The sequence below is a fragment of the Peromyscus maniculatus genome, chromosome 9, assembly GCF_049852395.1.
Source record: "Peromyscus maniculatus bairdii isolate BWxNUB_F1_BW_parent chromosome 9, HU_Pman_BW_mat_3.1, whole genome shotgun sequence".
In the NCBI taxonomy this organism is placed as follows: Eukaryota; Metazoa; Chordata; class Mammalia; order Rodentia; family Cricetidae; genus Peromyscus; species Peromyscus maniculatus.
In genome coordinates, this window is record NC_134860.1 from 42,323,157 (window position 1) to 42,349,144 (window position 25,988).

At 41.3% G+C, this 25,988-nt stretch overlaps 1 protein-coding gene across 1 annotated transcript; it reads right to left on the minus strand.

Moving 5' to 3' along the window:
• Positions 1-918: 918 nt before the first annotated feature.
• Positions 919-6,773, minus strand: LOC143267121 (disks large homolog 5-like). The gene is made up of 5 exons (XM_076544030.1): positions 6,178-6,773; positions 4,914-5,045; positions 4,082-4,265; positions 2,059-2,174; positions 919-1,111 (listed from the first exon to the last, which is right to left on the minus strand). Exons 1-5 carry the CDS (start codon positions 6,282-6,284, stop codon positions 919-921), a joined length of 732 nt encoding a protein of 243 aa, XP_076400145.1. The 5' UTR covers positions 6,285-6,773.
• Between the last annotated feature and the right edge of the window lie 19,215 nt (positions 6,774-25,988).

Sequence of the window (25,988 nt, forward strand, 5' to 3'; positions counted from 1 at the left end):
GGGATCTCCTGCTCCCCTAAGCTCTCTTTCCCTTGACCCTTGCCCTTCATTAGCCCTACTCACGTCCATGTTGTTCATGTAGATTTCATCCAATTTTCTGTTGTTGGGCGAACCCTGTATCTTTCTTGGGGTCCTGTTTTCTACATAGCCTCCCTGAAGTTGATAGTATCTGTCTAGTCATCTTTGTTTTACATCTAGTATCCTCCTATGAGTGAGTACATACCATGTTTGTTTTTCTGAGTCTGGGTTACCTCACTCGGGATGATTTTTTCTAGATCCATCCATTTCCCTGCAAACTTCATAATGTCATTGTTTTTCTCTGCTGAGTAGTACTCCATTGTGTATATGACCACATTTAAAGTGTTAAGAGTGAAGAGTAGGCAATCACATTTTTCTTAATAAAGATACAATCATTTTACTCAAAAATGGATGAAAGGGCACACAATATAAACAGTAAATAGTCATATCCAAATACCAAAGAACAAGAACCAAAGAAAGTACAAATGAATTCAAAACCTTAAACATAACAAAGAAAACCAAAAAACCCAAAGCAAACAAAACCCAACAAAAAACAAACAAAAAATTATGCTAAGCAGCTTGCTAAATTAAAAGATTAAAGGGTTAGGTTAATCATGCAACAGACTTTGAGGCACAGTCAAAAGCCTGTGGCTGGCCTTGAAAACATGGTAGGAAGGCAGTCACAAATGTAAAAGACCATTTCAAAGCAAGTATAGCAATGCCCCATGGGACTTGGAGTGTGTATTCTTCTGAGGAGGCTTCAATCCAAGGGTGGAGAGCGCCATGGGTTCAAGTGGATTGTGGCTTCTTTGGCCTCCTCAGTTCTCTCAAAGCTGTTTTGTGAGAAAGAAAGGCAATCAGTCCCAGAGGCATCCTGGCTGGGCCACAGGCTAGACAAAATCAGGGCCTATTCACACTGGAAGCCAATGTCAAGAGCCCCCAGTCCCCATGAATGCCATGGCTGCACGGGTTGGAATGCAGTGGTGGCTCACTTGCCTGTGATACTTCCTGCTCCTGCTGCAGCAGCTCTCTCTGCAGGAGGCTCTCATCCTGGGCTGTGACATGTTCCAGGTCATGTTGGAGATTTTCTGACCTAGAGGAGGAAGGCAGTTAGGGAACAGGCCTGGTGGGGACCTGCTGTGTCAGCTGTTGAGCCTGAACCAGCTCTAGTCATCTGGACAGTCCAGCATGACCTCTCAGCTCAGGTCATTCCTTGATTTCCTAGGAGAGTAATGTCAAAGTGCACCTTAGCCTGGATTTAACTCTGTGTTTTAAAATCTGCCAGAAGACAAACTGAGAACTAGATCAGTGCTGGACAAGAAAATCCACACATTTCTACAGCTGTCCAGATACAATATTTTGAGAAAAAAACATAACAGTGTATCAAGGTCTGAGTGACAGTTCAGGGCAGATGTACATGGCCCTAATTAGATACCAGGTTAATGAGTAACCTGGGAAACTGAATGTAGTCCCTCTAGAGAGCCTACAAAATAAAAGCAGTGAAGGTTCTGATTATTCCTACAGCACAAAGACCTGCCTGAGTTCAACACCTCAACCCCTAAATAATCTTATGTCCAGAAAAATCTTTTCTCAGGAGACAGATGCACACTGCAGAGAGCTTATAATCAGCAGGAGTGTGCTGCATGCAGATCTAACCAAAAGTAGGAACTTCTCTTTAAATGTGATGTTCTGGAAGGAAAATAAATTAACAAGAGAACACACTGTCCTTCAAAACTAACCCTCCTCCTGCTAGGTTGAGGACTACCATAGGGAGATTTGTGGGGAGACACAGGGGACACTGAGAAGATACTAGAGATCTCAGAAGGGAATAAGGAGTACACATTCCTCAGAAACACTAAGGCTCAAACATAGTGTTTCCTGGAGAAGTTCTTGTTAACAGGGCCAGCACAACACCCTGAGGTGGTCTTTCACTGCCTGTGGATGAGAGCCATCCAGATGGGGAGATTCCAAAAAAGGACAGAGATATAGGGACAAGTGACCTACATCTTTCTAACTACTCCTCCCAGTTTGGGCTCCTACCTTATCTCATAAACACTGAAGTGATGTTGCAGCTTTTCTGCCAAGTCCCTTTGCTGGGTGACCAGCTCCTTCTGATTCAGCAGGCCCTTCAGTTTTTCATCCAGGCTTTCTTGCTCCTGTTCATTAGAAGATTGTGTTCTCAGGGGAGATTTCTCACTCTCATGCACACACATAAAGTCAAGGACATACATAAGTACATTTATGCACCCATACAAGCCCACTGTAATGCACTAACATGTTCAATTTCGCTGCCAATTCTAATAAAAGGAGCAATCACCAGTAATACTATTGAGAAGAAGATTAACTTTCTTTGGATGAGAAATGAACACAGTGGCAATTAGAGATAGGCAAAGTACTTTCTCAATAAAGTTAGTTGGTCTCCATCATCATTAAAAATATAAAGAGTAATTTCATAGAAAAACACACACATGAGTTTACACATTCACTAACACTAGTACTTTTATGCACCCATATCCCGAACACACACACACAAGCATTTACCCCTACACATACAGGAAATATGGGCACACAAACACCCACTCACCAACAGGAGGTCATATACAGAAACCAAAGGAACACTAATGTCCAAATAATAGTCAGCATTCACACACAGAGAGAAGTTAACCCACACAGATGGACACAAATGCACGCACGCGCACACACACACACACGCACACGCACACGCACACGCACACGCACATGCACATGATATAGTCAATAACACAATGTCGGCAAGTAGATGCACTGTTAGATTCCGTGTTTTGAAACCAATGAGAAAAACAAGACATTTCCTTTGTGTTAGCTCTGTGTAGTGAAAAGGAAGAAGTCTAGTTTTTATTTTTAAAATAGGTGTATTGTTTGATTTTGTGATTTATTAAAGAACATATGTATACCAAAGCAATAAAAGTGTATAAACACAAGAGAAACTACTCCCTCCTTTTTCTTTCTGAGCAATTGAAACTTGTGACAATTAGATGAGACAAAACAAGACAGAAGGACCCATTGAAGAACAGGAAATCCAGAGTCCTGGCCAGTGCGAAGAGCCCAAACAGATAATTTGATGTTCAGTGAATGACCTTGGTTCAAGGGAACAAGAGAGTAAGCAACAAATGACAACATGGGGTTTCATTATGTAGTCTCTGAACACACTGGTGTATGTACACATTTACATACACCTGTAAGGATCACACACAGAAAACAGGAATCAAAAGCAAGCAAAAAAAAGAAGAGGATATCATATTGAGTAAACAGATGAATTTAGATTATGCACATCAGATGTTTCCACAGAGGCCTACACCAGATCTATCCATCTTCTGGGGACTAAAACTGCCTAGAGGAGAGCACACAGCTTAGTCAAACTATGTTGAGATGATTGGAGAAAATGTTCTCTTCAAGCCTTAAACCTGTCACCCCAACCCTCAGGCTGTCAAAGTCCTCCCACATCTATGGTCATTCAGTCAGCTCCAGACTGGAAACTCCAGGATGGGAGAACTGCCCAGCACCACTCACAGAAAACAGGGCTGACAAGCTGATACTCAGCTTCTGTGAGTGTGACCCAAGAATTAAGCTAAAGAAAAAGAACAAAATGGAATGCAGGAAGAAAGGACAATTCCACTTGCCATGCCAAAAGTTGACAATGAAAAACATTCACTTGGCATTGTCTAGGGTTCTAGTCCTTGCAAGCTGCTTCCTACTTATGATCTCACAGGACCCCAGAATGCAAATGAGCCACAGGCCACTGACCTAATCAATGAGAGCTCTGTGATATTCTACAAGTAGCTCCCTGCATGAGAGATTCTAATATAATGACATGTAGGTGTGTGGTATCTCACAGACCCATCTCTCTGAATGTACTGCAATTTCAGCAGACCAGGAGGGTTTGCTTTCCAATCAGCTAGTATCTACAGGAAGACTTGTGAATGATCACAGAAATGGATTCTGGATGGGTGGGTGGGTGCTTACATGGGTGTTTTAATTTTATGGTTGGACAGTTGGGAAGTCTGCCCCTACTGCCTCAGCCTACCTGCTGCTGCTCAGCACAGGGGTCACTCATCTTCTCATGGGCCTCCTTTAAGAGCTTCTTCAACTTCTCACAGGTCTCATGCTCTTCAATCTGCTCCTTCCACAACAGCATGTTCTGATGTCTCAACAGATGGACATTGTTCCTTAGCTGATTACACTCTGGTAGGATCTGGCCATTGAGGTAACTAAACAATCACCAAAACATGGTGAGCCACAGTGAGCCTCTATTTGCCATCCTGCATCCAAGTACCACCAACCATGAAAAGTCTGAGGTCAACAGAACAAGAATGGAGCTCTCAGTAGACTAGCCAGCATCACTCAAATGCAGGCCAAATCCAGAGAATAGCCAAATTGCAGACAAATTCAAACTACTTCTGAAAATCCAGGTACCAAAAGGGATCTTGTCCCTCTGAGAAAAGGGTGCAGTCCACACCTATGCTTAACTGTTCCTGATATTGGGAAAGCATCAGCAGGTAGAGGCAAAACACTCTGAATGAGGGCAGAAGTTCCAACAGGAATAACTTCTCTCTACAGATCCCAGGCAAATCAGATCTGTGAAGCCCCTGCCAGCACCCAGAGAACCTGGGCTTCAAGAAATCCCTTCATGGTACAAACCATTTTTCTGTCTTAGGTCTCCTGAGTTGGGCAGGACAATAATAGGAGGGCCTCAGTGTTTGTTCACACTTAGCAAAATTGAGTCCAAGAGGCAAAAACTGAAGGGCCACAAGGCAGGCTATGGGCTCACAGGCACACAGGCTAGAACCAGAGCCCTCACTTTGAGTCAAGGACAAAGAAGTGCAGAATCAGTCCCTCCCAAGCTATTGGCCACTTACCTAAAGTATTCAGTCTCCTCCATCAGCCCCTTGCACTTGTCCAAGGCTTCACTCATCTCCAATGGTATTTTCTGGAGAGCTGACATCACCTGCTTGTGTTCCATTTCAAGCATCTCTGTTTCAAAGTTCAGCCTGTGGTAGGGCATGGCCCCAGGAAAAATGAACCCCATGAACACAGGCAATAAGGATCACATAAATAAGGCTGTGTCATGGACTACCCCAGCACAGTAGATGCCACAGCCTGGTATTTAAACACTGGGACTTCCTGGAGCTTATTAAACATTCTATCTTGTGCTCAGAACATAACAGACAGAAGGTTTAAGGTGAGGGATCCAGTTCATGAGCACCCAGAGAGGCATGGAGCTATAGATAAGTGCTCTAAGAAGTTGCCAGGAATCTGTGCCACATATCTGAAAACACAAGAAACGTATTGTAACATTTCTCCTATCTCTAGAACAGGGATTCTCATTCCTGGGTGCCAATAGCTACACAGAGACCCAGAGCAAACAATTAGTATTTGCAGGGAGGAGCCCCAATTTTGGAATGGTTTTATAAACTGCACAGTGATTCTTATGTTCTAAAACGGTGAGCACAGTGACCAGGAGGTGTGATGCTCAAAGTGAGGTTCCCTTGCTTCACCAGTGCTGTAATATGGACCCATGTTAAATCCTCAGACCCTTTAACAGACCCAATGCTCTAAGGATTGTGCAACACACACACACACACACACACACACACACACACACACACACACACACACACACACACAACATGAAATCAGGATGCCCAAGATGTTGAAATGTGGCATTGACACAGAGTATAAGAAGACCAGAGGGGAGCTTCTGGCCACACCCTTAGTCAGATGAATAAACCAGGGCCCTCCAGCTGCTTTCATGAGCTTTCATACACAATCATCTGCTGGTCAAGTACAAAGACTCTCCACAAACTCACAGTACCTAGCATCTCCCACAAGCTAACACCTGTCAAGGTCTCTTGAAGTACATGTTGAGGGTTCACACACTACCATCTCTATCCCAAGAGTGCAATTGATGCCACACATTCTGCTTTTCATTTGAAGGAAGCAGAACAGCCTGTGTCCCTATCTCATTCCTCCCCAGGTTCCAAGTCTGCATCTCAAAGGAACCCATGAAAACTAGTTTAGGCAGCAGGACACCCTGGAATTTCAGCCTCCTGTTCCTCAGGAAACCTGGGATTGATACTGTGGTTTCAAGAAGGTCAGCAGAGAACTGCGCATAATGACTACCTGTTGTTCAAATCCTTGCAAGTATAATTGGCTAGGATACCACGAAGCTCGTTTCTCTCACATTCCATGTCTTGTAAGCGAATGGTGAGCTTCTCGATTTTTTTCATGTCTTGTTCCTGCTCCTGCTCAGTAAAGGTGGAGAGTTGGGATGGTGCCTTTCAGTAGTCCCTGCAGGTAGATAAAACAAATTAACTTGTATTCTTGAATGGCAAGGGCCAGGAGAGACCATGCTGAATCCCAAGAAGAAGCCTAATGTAATGAACGCTAGGGACCCAGTGAACCTTCCAAACAGCAGGAAAACTGTGCTCAAACTCTGCCCAATGAGCTCTGTCTCTGTCCTCAACCACTGTGGATAACTATGTGCCTCTCTCCCTAATGCAGTACCCTGGCCCTGGATAGCATAAGCAAGACCAGCCAAGTAGAATTGGAGGACAGTGTCAGCTACCATCTGATGTGATTCAAGCAAAGCCTGTTGTCCCTAGAGCTTAGCAGCACCAAAACCTAATCACATGTGTTCAGGACCAAAACATCTGCTGATGTGCTGTGTGGTCTAGGTGGTTTCCCTCCCTTCCTATTGGCATCAGATTTCCATGGAAACTGAGTAATCCACTAGGATGAAGTACAGCAACGCCCTACCGAGAGAGGGCTAGCTCAGTGGTCTGTTTCTCCCAATCGTCTTTCTCAGTCAGAAGGAATTGAAGGAATTCCCAGAAAAGCAGCTGCAACCTGGACAAATCATGGCTCTCCTAAACTAACCTTTAGAAACTCTTGACTCTGGGTCTGCTCTTTAGAAAGCCAGAAAAGCTGGACTCACCCATTACTACACAGAAACTCCCAGCTGCTGAGCTACACTACTAGAAATATCAGCTCAAGTTCACCTCCTCCAGGAAGTGTCTTGTCCCCTGCCCTGGACTCACTCTGCCTTTCCCAGAACCATTTATTTCTCCAGGTTTTACACTGAGACCAAAGGCCAGCTTCCTTCTGCCTCTCTCTGGTCACACCATGTCCATGGGAACTGAAGGAATAACCCACAGACATTGGTGTTGCCACAACACTGGTGACATCACAGAAAACACCAAGCACTCTCCATGATAAAATAGAATCTCCATGGAAGGGATGATTAGGGTCACCCCCGGCAGTGCTCACTTATCCACTAACTAGCTCTTCTGCACTTCATCAAGAGCCATGTTGCCCTTCCCAGCAGCCTTCCCAGAAATACAAGGGAAGACCTTCAGCACCTTCTCCTTACAAAGCCAGAGATCTCTTTCTGTTTCATTAGAATATTTTCACTACTTCATGTATGGGAATTTGAAGACTCACTTCAAAATACATCTCAGGCAATGATTTTGCCCTTCTTGATATCTGTAATCAATAACATGAGAAAAAATGTTGCTAGGGAATTAAGTCAGAATGATGAGAAGGAAAGGTTGATCCTCTGATGTCAATAAGAACATTGTGCAGGATTCACAAGGCTTTTTACAATATATGGATATGGTAGGAGTTTGTGGGTGTCCTGTCAGAACAAAGAAATGTCCCTTAGTTAATGAGAAATATTTCCCTGAATCATCAGCAGAATAAATTCAAGTCAACACAACATTAGCAAATGTGGAATCAGTTAGTGACATGTCAGGCTGGATGGTAAGAACTGGGACTCTGCAGGTGATCCCTGAGACACAAGATCAAACACTGCCAGGAAGAGTGATGGTCCATTCCTCTACTCAGGTGTCAGGGAAGATGAATGGCTAGTGAGAGGCCCGACACAGATAAGAAAGGACAAATGTGTCACAGTCATGGGGACAATATGTAGTGTGTCACTGCTATGTTGCTTCACCTAGTGTGACACAGAGACTAATTTCTTGATCTGGACCTATCTGTGAAGATGCCCATGCCCTTAGGAAGGAGAGGGGCACAGCCAGTTTAAAGAATACTCATGGGAGCATGAGAAAGGCAGGCAAAGGACACAGGAGACATATGAGGTGTCCTTTACTTTAGACCTTTCCCAGAGCCGCACATCACACTTATCAATTTCCTGGCAGCCCTGAAATGAGGAGCTACCACCATGTTCAGCCTGGATGGTAAATTCTGCAGAAGACTGGACTGTAGTTTCAGGAAGGTACTTGGAGGACCCAAGAATACATGAGTGATGTGGGGTAAACTATGTCCATTCAGATGTTCTCTCACCCTGACAACCAAGTTAGACAAAGTTAAGTATCTCAGTAATTCCCTCGTCTAGAAGTCAAAGCACAGTACTGCCCTAGGCATTACCTCATCTCAGTCAAATCTGACCCACTGAAGGATCCTCAGGAAGTAATTGACAGGTGAGTTTTATCCTAGCAATTTCTCAATGACAAGACTTGAGTCTCCCCCTCTGTGGATGTCAGTTCTCCTATCTCTCTATAGTGAGTTGGATGTCTCAGAAATCAGCAGGTTTCCTCTCTCTCCCTAGACAATATGACCCAGGGGACAACCTCCTAAAGCTTATTCACAGCTACAGAGAATGCTCTGTAGCTTCAGAGCCCAGAGCCAAGTGCTTTGAAAAACCAGGAGAAAATTGCTACAGTCACACTCAGGTAGTGTATGGAGGACCACCTCACTTGCTCTTTGCTTCAGACTCTCCTGTTAATGGGGACCTCAGGCTTTGCCAGGGCACCCTCCTTCCCCTATTATTACTGGCACACAACTAAAGGACTCCAGTGTGTGGGGGAGGGAACACAATTATGGTACAGAAATCTCATTACTTTCTCTGTGCCTCCTCCCCACGCAGAGTGAAAGCAGATGGTACACAGCAAAGCAGCTAAAGTCTTGTCAATTCCTGAATCTGCCAAACTAACCATCATGGATCCTTGATCTGGGTCCTCTCTTTAGGAACCCAGAGAAGGATAAGCCTATTCCTTTCCACAAGTTCCCAGTTCTTGAGCCCTAGCTATGGAGGCTCAACACCATCACATCCAGAATGTTGCCCAGCCCCTCCTAAACTCACTGTGTCTTCCCCAGGTCCTGAGATTTCTCCATGTTGTCCAGTGAGACCTAGGGCCTGCTTCTTTCTTCCTCGCTCTGGTCTCTCCATGCTGTGTATTCTCTCTCTCAACTAGGTGCCTCAGTCTTGACCACATCTCTGTAGGTGAACCTTACAGCACTGAACTAATGTCCTAAGCTCACGTGGTGTTGCTACAACACTAGTGACATCACGGGATTCCAAGAGCTCTCCAGGATACAGTAGAATTCCAGAGAAGAGACTGCTGATGTCATGGGGCACAGCCTTTGCTTCCTTGCTAATTCTTCATGAGCTGACCAGAAGCTGATGTTTCTTTCCAGGAATCTCTGCTGTGACACCGGGGAAGCCATTCAGCTCCTCCTCCTTCCAAAGCTAGACATTTCTCTCTGCTTCATTTGAATCTTTTCACTACTTCACCATGAGGAGTTGGAAGCTCATTTATAAACACTCACCATAGTTGGCCCTTCCCACCCTATGGGGAGGCTACTCATTACCCCCATATTTTCCCAGAATACTCTTCAGTAGGAGCAGTAGTAAATATTACTTAGAAGTTTAGAGGTGGGAGAAACAGTAAGAAAATACAGGATAGCCTGGAGAGGAGCTGAGTGTCCCTGCCCTAGGCTATTTAAAGGAAAGCCAAGGGGTGGAGCAAAAGACCTCCCCCCAGTGCAGCCAAGTGCTGACCATCTCAGACACCTGCACTCAGGCCCGTGGTCCAATCATCCTCTCTATACAGATCTGCTGATTATAACCACTATGAAACCTAAAAATGGGCCCCAACCCCATTCTAATACCCATACCCAATAATATGAGAAATAAAGCATTCCAAGAAATTCGTCAGGATGATGTGGAGGAGGAAGATTGAGTCCCTTGAAGTAAACAAGTGCCTAGAGAAGGCTAAGGTTAAGGGAAGGTGGCCATTGGGAATTTGTAAGTGAGCTGAGACTCTTATGAGACCCAAACTGTTGTAGAATGTCCTCTCTACATACACCATGTGTTAGTCAGGGCTCTGTAGCACAACAGAAGTGATAAAATGAATCTCTCTATATATTGAAAAGAGATTTGTTATAATTACTTACAAGCTGTACTGTGGCTAATCCAACAATGGCTGGCTATGGATAGGAAGTCTAAGAATCCAGTAGTTGCTCAGTCTACAAGTCTGGATGCCTCAGCTGTCAGCAGTCTATGCTGTAATCATAAAGTACAATGCTCTAATGCCAGTGGAGAAATGGATGTGCTAACAAGGTGGAGGAATCATAGACAGAAAGAAAATCTTCCTTCTTCCAGGTTTTTCTATAGGCTTCCAGCAGAAAGCATGGTCCAGAATACATCTGGATTAAAGATCTGATTTAAAGGTGTGACTTCCTACCCCAAAGATCCAGACTAGAAATAGATCTTTCTACTTCAAATGAAGTAGAAATGGCCGACAGCTATGTGCTCTATTTTCTGGGTGTTAGTTGACCTTAGATGTAGTCACCTGACAACAAGAACAGTCATCAAAGTTGTGTTCTCTTCTTCACTGGTATTCATGAGCAATTGACCAGAGGGTGAAAGGAAGGAGGGATGATGATCCAAACTCACATCTGGATCTCCTGTAGATCTCATGTCATGATGATGTTCAGTGGCCTTTTTATGGCCATGGATGGCTAATATAGGATGATATCTCTCTGTGCATTCTTGGGTGGGAGAGATCAACTAGAAACCCAGTTACAAAAGAATGCAGTCGATCTCTGTAACTGAAGATTTGGAATTCAAATAATTATGCTATGTCAGGTAGGAACTATGTTGGAAAAGGGTCCAAGAGGCAGAAAATGGGTACCCCTTCCTTAAAGAAATAGGAAGAAAGATAACACACTGGACATGTCAGAAAGAGTAGGGTGTCAGAAGGAGCCTGTGAATTTGGACTTGAACACCTACAGGCCACATCGTGCTTACTCCATGTATTCTGAGAAAGGAAAATCTCCTACTGAAGAAAGGAGAACCCTGGGAAGACGTCTGTGGGGTCTTCATTGTAAATAACAGCTAGTAGCCTCCTATTGTTTTCTTAGCAAAAACGATTTATTAAGTTTGAAGTTTCTCTGGTGTCAAAGAGGCAGGATTTGGAGACAGCAGCAACAAGAAACAAATCATACTCCAGAGTTAAATCATCTTACAGAGCTCACCACTGACACTAGCATGATGAGCATGGACATGACAGTGTGTGCCACCAAGAACACTGGGTTTGTGCTTGTGCTGGTTTAGAAGTTTTCAAAAATCTATGGCTCTGAAAATGGGATACAGCCTTCTCCAAATCATCAAGCAGAAGAGGCCCATCCATTTCTTTAGAACATACGCTTATAAGGGGCAGGAGTTCTAATGGGAACTCTTCCACCAAAACACTGCAAGGATGGTCAAAGGTGCTGGCAGCCAACAGCCAATCCCCATGCCCACCCTGCAGCCTCCAAAAGGGGCTTCAATAGTCAAATTTACCAAATTTTCCTTTGTGGCTTGTGTGATTGTCACTTATTTTAAAGAGAGTTACATTTTCCAATATAGATTCCTTGAAATTATTCTTCATACATTTGAAACTTCACGTTGGACATGGAATTTTATTCATAGATGGTGAATATTCTTTGCAGGAAGCTGAGATTAATGTTTTCCCTTTATGGCTTGCTGTGATGGCTAATCTTGGCTGTCTACTTATCACGTAGTGAGGATTTGACTTATTCAGACTAGCTTGTAGGTATGCTCCTTTGGCATTTTCTTGATTGCTAATTGATGGAGGAGGGCTCAGTCCTCTGTGGGTAGTGGCAACCCCAGGCATGTGAGCCTGGGCCATAGAGTGCCAAAGAGCTGAGCAGAACAGTGAGCAGCATTCCTCTCTGGTTTCATGCCCCTGCCTTGGGATCTTGCCTTGGCTTCCTTTGATGATGGACTGGATCCTGTGAGGGGAATAAACACTTTACTTTCCCAGATTGGCTTTTGGACTTTTATCAGAGAAACAGAAAGCTATCTAGAACATTTGACATATTCTCAGATAACCCATCCTTTTCTATGTTGTCTGTAGCCTCTTTTATCACCAAATACAAAATTTGTGGACACTGCATCTGTTGCAATATCCAGTCTACCAATCTCACTGACTGCTTACATAGCTCTACTAAAGTAATTTTTATTTTTTTAATCTCATATGACATATTTCTCTCTAATATGGCATGCTCCCTACTTTTCCCTCTTTAAAAGTACTTCTGGATGTCTTTACCTTTTTCACTTTATAAATTTTCATTTGCCCCATAATAGATTATTTATGGTTAAATTATTAAGTTCTACAGAAAAGGGGTCATTATTATATTCACATTTCCTAATTCAAGATTTATTGTATTAGTATTATCAATTAAGCAAAATTGACATTTTCTATTACCTACTTATCTACCAAACTTTAAAAACTTCTACTCATTTCAGTCTTGAAGTTCTCTCAGAATATCAGCTTTAAGGGTCTTGAATATATTTAGATTTCTCTTGGTTACTTCATAGCTGTTTTTATTAATAGTACGCTTTAAAAGTATGCTAATCTTTGTGGATTTCTGTGGGTCTCTCTAGCACTTTGTTTCTTCCTTTTCTCATGTGGTCTTCATTTACGATGGTCTCCTATTCCTTATTCTTCCTCTCTGTTATTGATCCAGCTGGGATCTCCTGCTATCACATGCTCTCTATCTTTCGACCCTCGCCCTTCATTACTCCCACTCATGTCAAGGTTGTCCATGTAGATCTCAGCCATTTCTCCATCATTGGGCGATCCTCGTGTCTTTCTTAGGGTCTGTTTTCCAGGTAGCCTCACTGGTGATGTGAGTAGCAGTCCAGTTATCCTTATTCCACATCTAGCATACTCCTATGAGTGAGTACATACCATATTGTCTTTCTGAGTCTGGGTTACCTCACTCAGGATGATTTTTTCTAGATCCATCCATTTGCCTGCAAACCTCATGATGTCATTGTTTTTCTCTGCTGAGTAGTATTTTTTGTGTATATGTGCCATAATTTATTCATCCATTTTTCAGCTGAAGGGCATCTAGGATGTTTCCAGGTTTTGGCTATTACAAACAATGCTGATATGAACATTGCTGAGCAAGTGCTCTTGTGGTATTATTGAGCATTTCTTGGGTATATGCCCAAGAGTGGTATAGCTGGATCTTGCGGGAGATTGATTCCCAATTTTCTAAGAAAGCACCAAATTGTTTTCCAAAGTGGTTGTCCAAACTTGCTTTCCCACCAGCAGTGGAGAGTTCCCCTAGTTCCACATCCTCTCCAGCGTAAAATGTCTTCAGTGTTTTGATCTTAGACATTCTGACAGGCATAACGAAAGGAAACACATGAACTATGAACCAATAAGCAAGGAGGCCCCAACTTGATCAGGCCCTCTGGATAAATAAGACAGCTGATTAGCTTGATCTGCTTGGGAAGCATCCAGACAATGGGACTGGGTCCTGTCCTCAGTGCATGAACTGGCAGTTTGGAACCTGGCGCTTATACAGGGACACTTGGCTCAGGCTGGGAGGAGGGGCCTGGACCTGCCTGGACTGAAATCTACCAGATTGAACTCAATCCTAGGGGGAGTCTTTGCCCTGGAGTAGATGGGATTGGGGGGGGTGGTCTCGGGGAAAGGTGGGGGTGGGGGTTAGGAGGAGGTTGGCAGGGGGAGAACAAGCGAATCCGTGGCTGATATGTAAAATTAAATTTAATAAATGAATTTAAAAGTGAAAAATAAAAATAAAAGTATGCTAATCAAATGTCTAATATGTTTTAAGCCTATTGTAAGTGGAATTGTTTCCCTGATTTCTTTCTCAGTTTGTTTGTCATTGGTATACGGGAAGGCCACTGACTATTTTGCATTCTTCCACTTTTATGGATGTATTTATCAGCCTTAAGGGACTTCTAATAAATTATTAGTTTTATTTGTTTAGAATCATATCATCTGCAAATAAGGACATTTTGACTTCCCCCTTTTCTGTTTGTATCCCCTCTATCTACCTCAGTTGTCTTATTGCTCTAGCTAAGAGTACAAGTAATACATTGTATAGGAGAGGAAAGAATGAATATTCTTTCCTCGTTCCTGAATGTTTGGCAATTGTTTTGATGGCTTTTTTTCCACTTAGCATGATGCTGCTGTGGGCTTGTTGTACAATGACTTTATTATGTTGAAATATATACTCTATATACCTAGATTCTCCAAGACTTTTGTCATGAATGGAGGCTGGACTTCTACAAAGGCCCTTTTTTTTCATATACTCAGATGGTCATGTAGTTTCTGTCTTTTATTTCTTTTATGTGTTGGAATAAACATGTTGATTTATTGAATCAAATTATCCTTGCGGGTCTGGGGTGAAGACCACTTGATCATAGTGGGTGATTATTCTTTGATGTGATCCTGACCTTGATTTGCAAGTATTCTATTGAGAATTTGTGTGTATATGTTCATCAGGGAAATTTCCTATAATTCTATCTAACCATTCATCTATTTATCCATTATCGATATATCATCTATCTATCTATCTATCTATCATTTTACCTATATATTTACTTTCTTACCTATCTATGTATCTATCTGTCTCCCTCTCTCAACATCAGGTTATTCCTGGCATAAAGAAGAATTTGGAAGAGATCCTTCATTTTTTTATTTTATTGGATAGTCTGAGGAGTATTAGTTGTCCTTTAAATGTCTGGTCCAATTCTGCACTGATTCTGTCCTGTTCTAGACTTCTTTTTGTTGGGCCATTTTTAATTACTGCTTCTATATCATTAGTTAGTATGAGACTATTTAAATTATTCATATTATCTTGATATAATTTGGTGGATCACAGACATATAGAAATTCATCAATATTTTGAAAACCTTTTTCCAATTTGGTGGAATGAAGATTCTTAAGGTTGGAATTCCCTCCATGTCTCCTTTCTCCTCCTGTGTTTTATTATTCTCATCCTCCTCTTCCTATTGGTTAATTTGGCTAAAGGAGTGTCCATCTTGTTAGTGTTTTCAAAGAATGGAATCTTTTTCAGTGTATCTTTATATTTTTCTTTTTTTTTTTCACTGATTTCAGCCATATTTAATGGGATACCTGTATCATACCCTTTCCACAAGGCTGAAAGACCATCATGAAAGGTGGGGCAGAAAAATGATAGAAGCCAGAGGTCAGGGAGGATTAGAGCAAACAGTGTCTTCTGGCCATGACAGGACCACTGCACTTATGACCCACAGCTCCTGTGGTCACTTATACAACATCAAGCCAGTAAATTTTAAGCATGGTAATGTATTCCCCCAAATATTGGGCATGCTAATAAAATTATCTGAGGTCAGAGACAGAGCAACCACAATATTAAATATAAAGGATAGGCAGTGGTAGCACACGCCTTTAATCCTAGCACTCCAGAGGCAGAAATCCATGTGTTCAAGGATACAGCCAAGCATGATGACTCATGCCTTTAATCCCAGAAAGCAAGCCTTTAGTCCCAGAGAGTGGTGGTAGAAAGCAGAACGATATATAAGGCATGGAGACCAGAAACTAGAAGCATTTGGCTGGTTAAGCACTTGGCTGGTTAAGCATTTGGCTGGTTAAGCATTTGGCTAGTTCAGCATTCAGGCATTGGAGCAGCAATTCAGCTGAGACACATTCTGGATGGGGACTCAGAGGCCTCCAGTCTGAGGAAACAGGACCAGCTGAGGAATTGGCAAGGTAAAATAGCTGTGGCTTGTTCTGTATCTGATCTACTAGCATTAGCCCCAATAACTGGTGTCTGGTTTGATTTTATTAATAAGAATTATTAAGATTCCTGCTACAATACAGTGGGAAGGGTACATGAGCCCCTTCTCTTGACTGAAAAACAAAGGATGAACAATGGCTTCTGGCAGAGAGAGAGTCAGCTTTCTTCAAGAGCCTGTCACTGGGGTTATTTAAACGTAATTTAATGATGAAGATACAAAGTTGGGCAATCACAGATGTAGGGGCAGATTTGGATGAATTACTGGGAGGAGTTTGGGGTGAATATGATCAAAATGAATCCTATGAAATTCTCAAAGAATAAGTGAAAATACATTGAAGTTTATTCATTAAATTATTAATGTAAAGAATAGATTATTATATAGAAATCATTTATTAAATAGCTTTATTGAATTCTGTTAACTCTAATGTGTCTGTCCACTTGTGGGATCACCCATGGAGTATTATCTATTCTGCCACTAATAATGTTTTATTCCAAATGGCAGCCTAAAATATGGGAAAAGGATTGTTTTTGTTTTCTGAGGCAGGTTTTCTATTGTAGTTTTGGTGCCTGTCTAGATCTTGCGCTGTAGACCAGGCTGGCCTTGAACTCACAGAGATCTTCCTGGCTATGCCTCCCAAGTGCTGGGATTAAAGGCATGCACCACTAACACATGGCTGGGGAAAGGATTTTTATCAACTATTTATCCAATAGTGGGCTAATATCCAAAATATGTAAAGAACTAAAAAAAACTGAATATCAGGAAAATGAATGACAATTAAAAATGAATTACAGAACTAAACACAATTTTCAGTAGAGGAAATTCTTGTGTCTGCAAAACACTTAAAAAATGTTCAGTATCCTTAGTCATCCGGGAAATGCAAATCAAAATACTTTGAGACTTCATGTTACATGAGGCAGAACAGATAAGATTAAAAAAATAAATGACATCGAATATCGCCAGCATGTGTAGTATGGGAAACACTCATCCATTGCCAGTGGGAATGCAAACTTGTACAGCCACTTTGGAAATAGGTGTGGCTGTTTCTTGGGAAGCTAGGAATCGATCAAGACCCAGCTATGCCTCTCTTGGCATATACCCAAAGGATGCTTCACCTACCACAGAGACACTTACCTTCTCAACCGTGTTCATTGCTGCTCTATTTATAATAGCCAGAAATTGGAGACAACTTAGGTGTCCCTCAACAGATGAATATCTAAAGAAAATGTGGTTCACTTACAGAGATGGGCTATTACTAAGCAGTTAAAAAAGAAAACAAAAGAAAGAAAACCATGAAATTTGCAGGTAAATGGATGGAGTTAGAAAAAGTCATCCTGAGTGAGATAACCCAGACACAGAAATACAAATATGGTATGTTGTCACTTATATATGGGGATTAGCTATTGAGTCAAAGATATATCAGTATAACCACAGGTTAGGTATAGATTTAGGGACTCACAAGGAGGGAAGATCTCCATAAAGGGGGAATAGAATAAATTGTTACAGATGGATGAGTAATGGAGCCTGTAACAGGATGGTGAAATGCGGAGGGATACAGAAGAGGGGTAAATGAAGAAATATATTGAGGTAGATGTAAAATTCAGGGCCATTTGAGGATCTTATGGAAGCCTAATAGAGTAGAACCACTCTAAAATATATACATATATGAGGGATCTAGATGAAACAGCCAAAATGGAAAAAAAAAATACAAAAAATCAGGAAGACAGAAACCCAACAGGATATCTCTTGTCTCCAAATGAAACTTCCAATACTGGCGATGGGTTACATTTAGTCCATTTGTTGGCAAATGGGTCCACTGTAATTAAGTGAAAGTGGGCCTGTAACTTCATTTGGTTTTCTTGATTTTGTAAGCAAGGCTAACTGAGGCTCAAAAGAAGTAGATGCAGAGTCAGGCATGGTGGCATACCCCTTTATTAACAGCACTTAGGAAGCAGAGGCAGGCAGCTTTTTGAGGTCTAGGCCAGCCTGCTCTACATAGTGAGTTCTAGGAGAGCTACACAGAGAAACCATGTCTTGAAAAACAAAACAAAAATAAAAACAAACCAGAGTAGAGGCACTGTTTTCTTTTCGGTTGGGGAACAGCTTTCACTGAAAAGACAGTACAGAGTAGGGCACAATGGTTCCAGGCTGTAACCCCAGCACATAGTTGGCAGAGGCAAGAGGATTACTGTAATGTTAAATCCTGCCTGGTGTGTGTAGTGATTGCTAGGCCAGCTAGAGCCACCTTACAACATAGTCTATTTTAAAAGGAAACCATCTCTTCTCTACAGTTTAACAGAGTTTAGAATTTACCTGTGTAGCAGTCTGAGCCTGGAGATTTCAGGGTAATGAGGTCAATTACTAAATTAGTTCCTTGTTTGTTATGGATTCACCACGATACCTGACAGAAACAATTGGGAAGAGGAAGGTTTTATTAGGGCTCACTCTATCACAGCAGAGAAGGCATGTGGGAAAGCTCAGGCTGTGGAGTGGGAGGCTGAGGCTGTTTCCATGGCAGCTTCCATGGCAGCAGACCAGGAAGCTGATCATAGGCTCAAGGAGCTAGTCCTGAAGTAGGCCTAGGCTAGGCTTTATTGCTCAGAGGCTCACCTGTAGGGACCTACTTCTCCTAGGGAAGTCCCTCCTAATAGTCCCCAAACTTCCGAGGTTGGACCAGCAGCTGGAGGACAACTGTTCAAAGCACCAGACAACCCTGTGGAGAGGTTCCTGAGATGCTGGGAAGCAGTCTTTAGCTGGAGGAAATAGCTCCCCAGGGAGAGAGGTAATCGGGGTTCTATCTTTTCCTGTCTGTTCCCTTCCTGTCTCTATGTCTCTGCTACCTGGCAGCCATGAGGTAAACAGCTCCCATCCACCATATATTCCTATTATGGTGATCGGCCCAAGTCAACCAGGAACTGAACTCACCTGAATTCACATGAGGATAAACCCTCCTCTCCTTAAGCCAGCGGTTCTCAACTCTCCTAACCCTGCAACCTGTTAATACAGTTCCTCATGTCATGGTGATCCCCGAACCATAAAATTACTTTGTTGCTACTTCATAACTTTAATTTTGATGCTGTTATAAATCATAGTTTTAAATCTGATATGCAGGATATCTGACATGCAACTTCTGTGAAAGTTTCCTTCCACTTTTCCAAAGGGTCTGTGGCCCATGAATTGAAAACCACTCCTTAAGCCATGCTTTCTAGATATTCAGAATATTATTATAAAATATTCTTTTTTGTTAGGATGGAATGTTCTGTAGATATCTATTAGGTCCAATTGGGTCATGACATCAGTTAAATCCTTTATTTCTCTGTTAAGTTTTGATTTAGGAGATCTGTCCAGTGGTGAAAATGGGTTGTTGAGATCTCCCACTATTAATGTGTGGGGTTTTATATGTGGTTTAAGCTTTAGTAATATTTCTTTTACATATGTGGGTGCACTTGTGTTTGGGGCATAAATGTTCAGAATTGAAACTTCATCTTGGTGGATCTTTCCTGTGATGAGTATGTAATACCCTTCTTGATCTCTTTTGATTGATTTTAGTTTGAAGTCTATTTTGTTGCATATCAGAATGGCTACACATGCTTGTTTCTTAAGACCATTTGATTGGAAAGTCTTTTCCCAGCCTTTTATTCTCAGGTAGTATCTGTCTTTGAATTTGAGATGTGTTTCTTGTATGCAGCAGAAAGATGGGTCCTGCTTTCGTATCCATACTGTAAGCCTATGTCTTTTTATAGGTGAATTAAGTCCATTGATATTAAGGGATATTAATGACCAGTGATTGTTCATCCCTGTTATTTTGGGTGCTAGTGTGTGTGTACTTCTCTTCTTTGGGGTTTACTGCTGTGGCTTTATCTATTGCCTGTGTTTTCAAGGGTGTATCTGACTTCCTTCCGTTGGAATTTTCCTTCTAGTCCTTTCTGTAGGGCTGGGTATGTGGATAAGTATTGTTTGAATATGCTTTGTCTTGGAATGTCTTGTTCATTCCGTCTATGATGATTAAACATTTTGCTGGGTATATTAGTCTGGGCTGACATCCATGGTCTCTTAGTGTCTGCATTACGTCTGTCCAGGTCCTTCTGGCTTTTCAGTCTCCCTGATTCCTAAACCAAACAAGGATACAACAAAGAAAGAGAACTACACACTGATCTCCCTCATGAACATTGATGCAAAAATACTCAAAATACTGGCAAACAGACTCCAAGAACACATCAGAACAATTATCCACCATGATCAAGTAGGCTTCATCCCAAGAATGCAAGGGTGGTTCAACATACGAAAGTTCGTCAATGTAATACATTATATAAACAAACTCAAAGAAAAAAACCACATGATCATCTCACTAGATGCAGAAAATGCATTCGACAAAATCCAACACCCCTTCATGATAAAAGTCTTGGAGCAATCAGGAATACAGGGAACAGACCTGAACATAATAAAGGCAATTTACAGCAAGCCAACAGCCAACATCAAATTAAATGGAGAGAAACTCAAAGTGATTCCACTAAAATCAGGAACGAGGCAAGGCTGTCCACTCTCCCCATACTTATTCAATATAGTACTTGAAGTTCTAGCCAGAGCAATAAGACAACATAAGGAGATTAAGGGGATACAAATTGGAAAGGAAGAAGTCAAGCTTTCCCTATTTGCAGATGACATGATAGTATATTTGAGTGACCCCAAAGATGCCACCCAGGAACTGATAAAGCTTATAAACACCTTCAGCAACATAGCAGGATACAAGATCAACTCAAAAAAATCAGTAGCCCTCCTATATACAATGGACAAAGAAGCTGAGAAGGAAATCAGAGACACATCACCCTTTACAATAACCACAAATGACATAAAATACCTTGGGGTAACACTAACCAAGCAAGTGAAGGACCTATATGATAAAAGCTTTAAGTCCCTGAAAAAAGAAATTGAAGAAGATGTCAGAAAACAAAAAAATCTTCCATGCTCATGGATAGGCAGGACCAACATAGTAAAAATGGCAATTTTACCAAAAGCAATCTACAGATTCAATGCAATCCCCATCAAAATACCTACACAATTCTTCACAGACCTGGAAAAATTAATACCCAACTTCATATGGAAAAACAAAAAACCCAGGATAGCCAAAAGAATCCTGTACAATAAAACAACCTCTGGAGGCATCACAATCCCTGACTTCAAACTCTACTATAGAGCTACAGTAATAAAAACAGCTTGGTATTGGCATAAAAACCAACATGGGGAACAATGGAATCAAATTGAAGACCCTGACATTAATTCACACACCTATGAACATATAATTTTTGAAAAAGAAGCCAAAAGTGTACAATGGAAAAAAGAAAGCATCTTCAACAAATGGTGCTGGCATAACTGGATATCAATGTGTAGAAGGCTGCAAATAGATCCATATCTGTCACCGTGCACAAAACTTAAGTCCAAGTGGATCAAGGACCTCAACATAAATCCAGCTACTCTGAACCTGCTAGAAGAGAAAGTAGGAAGTAGTCTTGAACACATTGGCATTGGAGATCACTTCCTAAAAATAACACCAGTAGCACAGACACTGAGAGAAATAATCAATCAATGTGACCTCTTGAAACTGAGAAGCTTTTGTAGAGCAAAGGATACATTCAACAAGGCAAAGTGACAGCCTACAGAATGGGAAAAGGTCTTCACCAACCCCACATCTGACAAAGGACTGATATCCAGAATATATAAGGAACTCAAGAAATTAGACATGAAAACGAACAACAGTCCAATTAAGAAATGGGCTATAGAACTAAACAGAGAATTCTCAACAGAGGAAACTCAAATGGCTGAAAGACATTTAAGGAATTGCTCAACATCCCTAATCATCAGGGAAATGCAAATCAAAACAACTCTGAGATATCACCTTACCCCTGTCAGAATGGCGAAGATCAAAAACACTGAAGACATTTTATGCTGGAGAGGATGTGGAACTAGGGGAACTCTCCTCCACTGATGGTGGGAAAGCAAGCTTGTACAACCACTTTGGAAAACAATTTGGCGCTTTCTTAGAAAATTGGGAATCAATCTCCCCCAAGATCAAGCTATACCACTCTTGGACATTACCCAAGAAATGCTCAATCATACCACAAGAGCACTTGCTCAGCAATGTTCATATCAGCATTGTTTGTAATAGCCAAAACCTGGAAACATCCTAGATGCCCTTCAACTGAAGAATGGATAAATAAATTGTGGCACATATACACAATGGAATACTACTCAGCAGAGAAAAACAATGACATCATGAGGTTTGCAGGCAAATGGATGGATCTAGAAAAAATCATCCTGAGTGAGGTAACCCAGACTCAGAAAGACAAATATGGTATGAACTGACTCATAGGAGAATACTAGATGTGGAACAAGGATGACTGGACTGCTACTCACATCACCAGGGAGGCTACCTGGAAAAGCAGACCCCAAGAAAGACAAGAGGATCACCAAATGATGGAGAAATGGCTGAGATCTACATGAACAACCTGGACATAAGTGGGAGTAATGAAGGGCGAGGGTCGAGGGAAAGAGAGCGGGAGATCCCAGCTGGATCAAGAACAGAGAGGGAGAACAAGGTATAGGAGACCATGGTAAATGAAGACCATATGAGAAAAGGAAGAAACAAAGTGCTATACATGCCCACAGAAATCCACAAAGATACCCCCACAAAAGACTGCTGGCAATGGTTGAGAGACAGACAGGACTTACCTACAATGGTGATGGCATTGCCAAACACCCTAATAGTTGTGCCAGAAACCCCATCCAACGACTGAGGAATCTGAATGCAGACATCCATGGCTAGGCCCCAGGTGGAGTGCTGGGAGTCTAATTAGCGAGAAAGAGGAGGGTTTATATGAGCGAGAATTGTTGAAACCAAGGTTGGATAAGGCACAGGGACAAATAGCCAAACAAATGGAAACACATGAACTATGAACCAAAGAATGATGGGCCCCCAACTGGAGCAGGCCCTCTGAATAAGTGAGACAGTTGATTTGCTTGATCTGTTTGGGAGGCATCTAGGCAGTGGTACCAGGTCATGGGCTCATTGCATGAGTTAGCTGTTTGAAACCTGGGACTTATGCATAGACACTTGGCTCAATCTGGGAGGAGGAGACTGGACCTGCCTGGACTGAGTTTATCAGGTCGATCTCAGTCCTTGAGGGAGGCTTTGCTCTGGAGGAGGTGGGAATGGTGGGTAGACTGGAAAGAAGGGGAGGGGACAGGAAGGGGTAGAACAAGGGAATCTGTGGCTGTTATGTAGAACTGAATAGTATTGTAAAATAAATTAAAATTAAAAAAAAAAGAACTACATACCAAACAGTTCTCCTCCACCACAGATAAACTTTCAAGGAAAAAGGAGTTGAGAAAAATATGTAGGTTCTGAGGATTATCACATCACAAACAATAACCTTCAAGAATAAGAAAGTGTCTAGGGATGTATTGTTGGGTGGCAATAAAGACAGGGAAGAGATTGCTTTAAGACTCAGTGTAGCTGTTGCTCCTGGTGGGAGAGAAAACATTGCCATTGGATGGAGTACCTGAAGGGCCTCTGGGGGACAAGAGGGTTCTCTCTTCAATCTGCCTGTTGATTGTGAGACATCCATTTATCACGAGCTGTAGTTGGAGTTATCTCCAGTCCCGCTCAGGCTCGCAGCCATTCCGACCCAAATAAACACACAGACGCTTATATTATTTAAACTGTTTGGCCTAATGTTTCAGGCTTCTTGTTATCTAGTTTTTATATCTCAAATTAACCCACAAGGTATTCATCTATACCTTGCCATGTGGCTTGTGGCTTACTGGTACTTTTCTCTTGCTTCTCATGGTGGTGGCTGGCAGCGTCTCCTGGCTCAGCCTGTTACTTTCCACAAGTCTCCTTTCTCTTTTCCTGCCTACACTTCCTGCCTGGCTACTGGCCAATTAGCATTTTATTTATCAATAAATTATAGCAACACATTCACATTATACATTTATCCTCAGCACTTTCCTTTTTTTCAAAAAAGGAAGGTTTTGACCTTAACATAATTAAATTATATAAAACAAAACAATTATCAAGCAAGAATTATAGTTATAATATCTAGTCTATTTTTATTTGGCAAAATTAAAGAAGATATCCTATCTATCTTATATTTGTGAGTATAAGGTTTTATGTCTAACTTATCTTTTATCATCACTAAGGAAATTATAACTATCTAGTTTATAAATACATCAAAGACTCCAGAAGGATATAATATTTCCTGAGAAACAGGAGAAGGATGCAAGTAATTTTCAGTCTTGCAAGGGTAGACGGAGATAGCTGGCAGCCTGGACAGTCTTCCAAAGTTCCTCTATAAAGATGGTTTATCTGTCTTTAGCCCACAGGCCCAGAGTCTCCCAGTCCCTTTTTTCTGTGTCCTGTGTAATGTCTGACAGGTTTCTCTTCAAGGCAGGAAACTGAAGGACCATCTCATCTTATAAAGTTTAGCGATCACCTTTCTATGGATCTTGTATGTTGAGCCAATACAACATTTTGTCAAGCAGTCCAGGAAAGAACAGTTTCTTGCCCAAATGGCTCCTTTTGTCAAGAAGAAGATAAATTCTATGTAGTGACTTTGATGTCCATCTTCCTCTCTGAAGTAAATTGGTGCTGTCGGAAAATGACATGTCTCACTGTCCAGAAAGTCCAAATTTTTTAAAACATTTTAAATGCTATATTTTAAAGGCCTTTGAAGTGTTTGAAGATTACCTACCTAACTGAATTATGTCTATGTATACCTAGAAAATTTGACATGACTATAAGTTTGACTATCATAAAAGAATAATTATTAATCTGTATTTTTAATTATCTATTATACATTTAAATGAGTTGTACAAACATAATACCTTAAACAAGAGAAGAAATATACATATAGTATAACAAAATTAAGTTTAAATTTGTATCAATAAACTAAAATCCATAGCAATGTAAAACATTTTTAAACAAGTTGTTTTCTTTAAAAGTAGGTTTATTAATCTACCCTTTTATCTTATCATATATAAACTATCCCCCCTTTTCTAGAAAGAGGTTGCATATATAATTAACCTGTTTTAAATAAAAATATTGGTTTTTCTTGTCCCAACAAGAGGGCTCTTTTGATATGGGACAGAAGCCTCTCTCAACCTTTTGTTTTAGCAATATGTTTGGGTTTAGAGAAGGAGTGAGCCAATTTTATTTCCAAAGCCAGCTTGGTATATTTGGAAATTTGGGTGTAGCTTTTCATATTATTTATTGCTGAATGAGGGTGCTGTATTTTTATGGGGGCATAAGGAAAATTTTAGGATTATGGGGTAGTCTGTGAGGCTGTATTGTCTAAGCCAGTTGCCTTGAAATCATGTTGGATGTTGGATCATCTGGGCTATGGTGTCATCGGAGACCTTTCACAGGGTCTTGGCTGGTTAAACCTGATGGATCCTAATCTGGAACAAATCCTTAGCCTCTTGATTTTTGTGGAAACAAAAGCAGAGCCTTTTTTTCAAAGCAACATATCTTTAGATCCAAATTTTGAAGTCAAGGTATCTTTAAAATATACATATTGGTTTAACTGAACAGCCTTTACAATCAAATGTCTCTCTGCAGTTAAAAATCCCAAAGACAACACCATCCATATTTTTTTGTGTAATATCTATCTTTATGTGGCTTATTTTTATATTATTTTTACTTTTTTTAAAGACTATTTTGTAAAACTATTTTTATATAACTATATATATTACTTTTTTCTCTATAAATCCTATGTACATTTTTACATATATTGTAAATCATTTAGAGGTTTATCCCATCTGAATCTGTCTTATTGCGAATCTATTGCTTTAAACTGAAGTATTACTAAGCCTGAATGGCAGCTGTGGCTGCAGGCGCTGCCTACTTCAGCTTCCCAACATTGCAGAACTATGTTTACAGCCAGCTTTGGAGGAACCATGTTCACCGCTGGACTGTGGGAGGCAGTGGGTCTATGTCTCTATCAAAGCAGTGTGTAGCCCAGAAAACTTTTTTTGTCTGTACTAACAAACGCTAAATCCACTATTCAGTGTTACGTGCAGCTTGCACATGCCT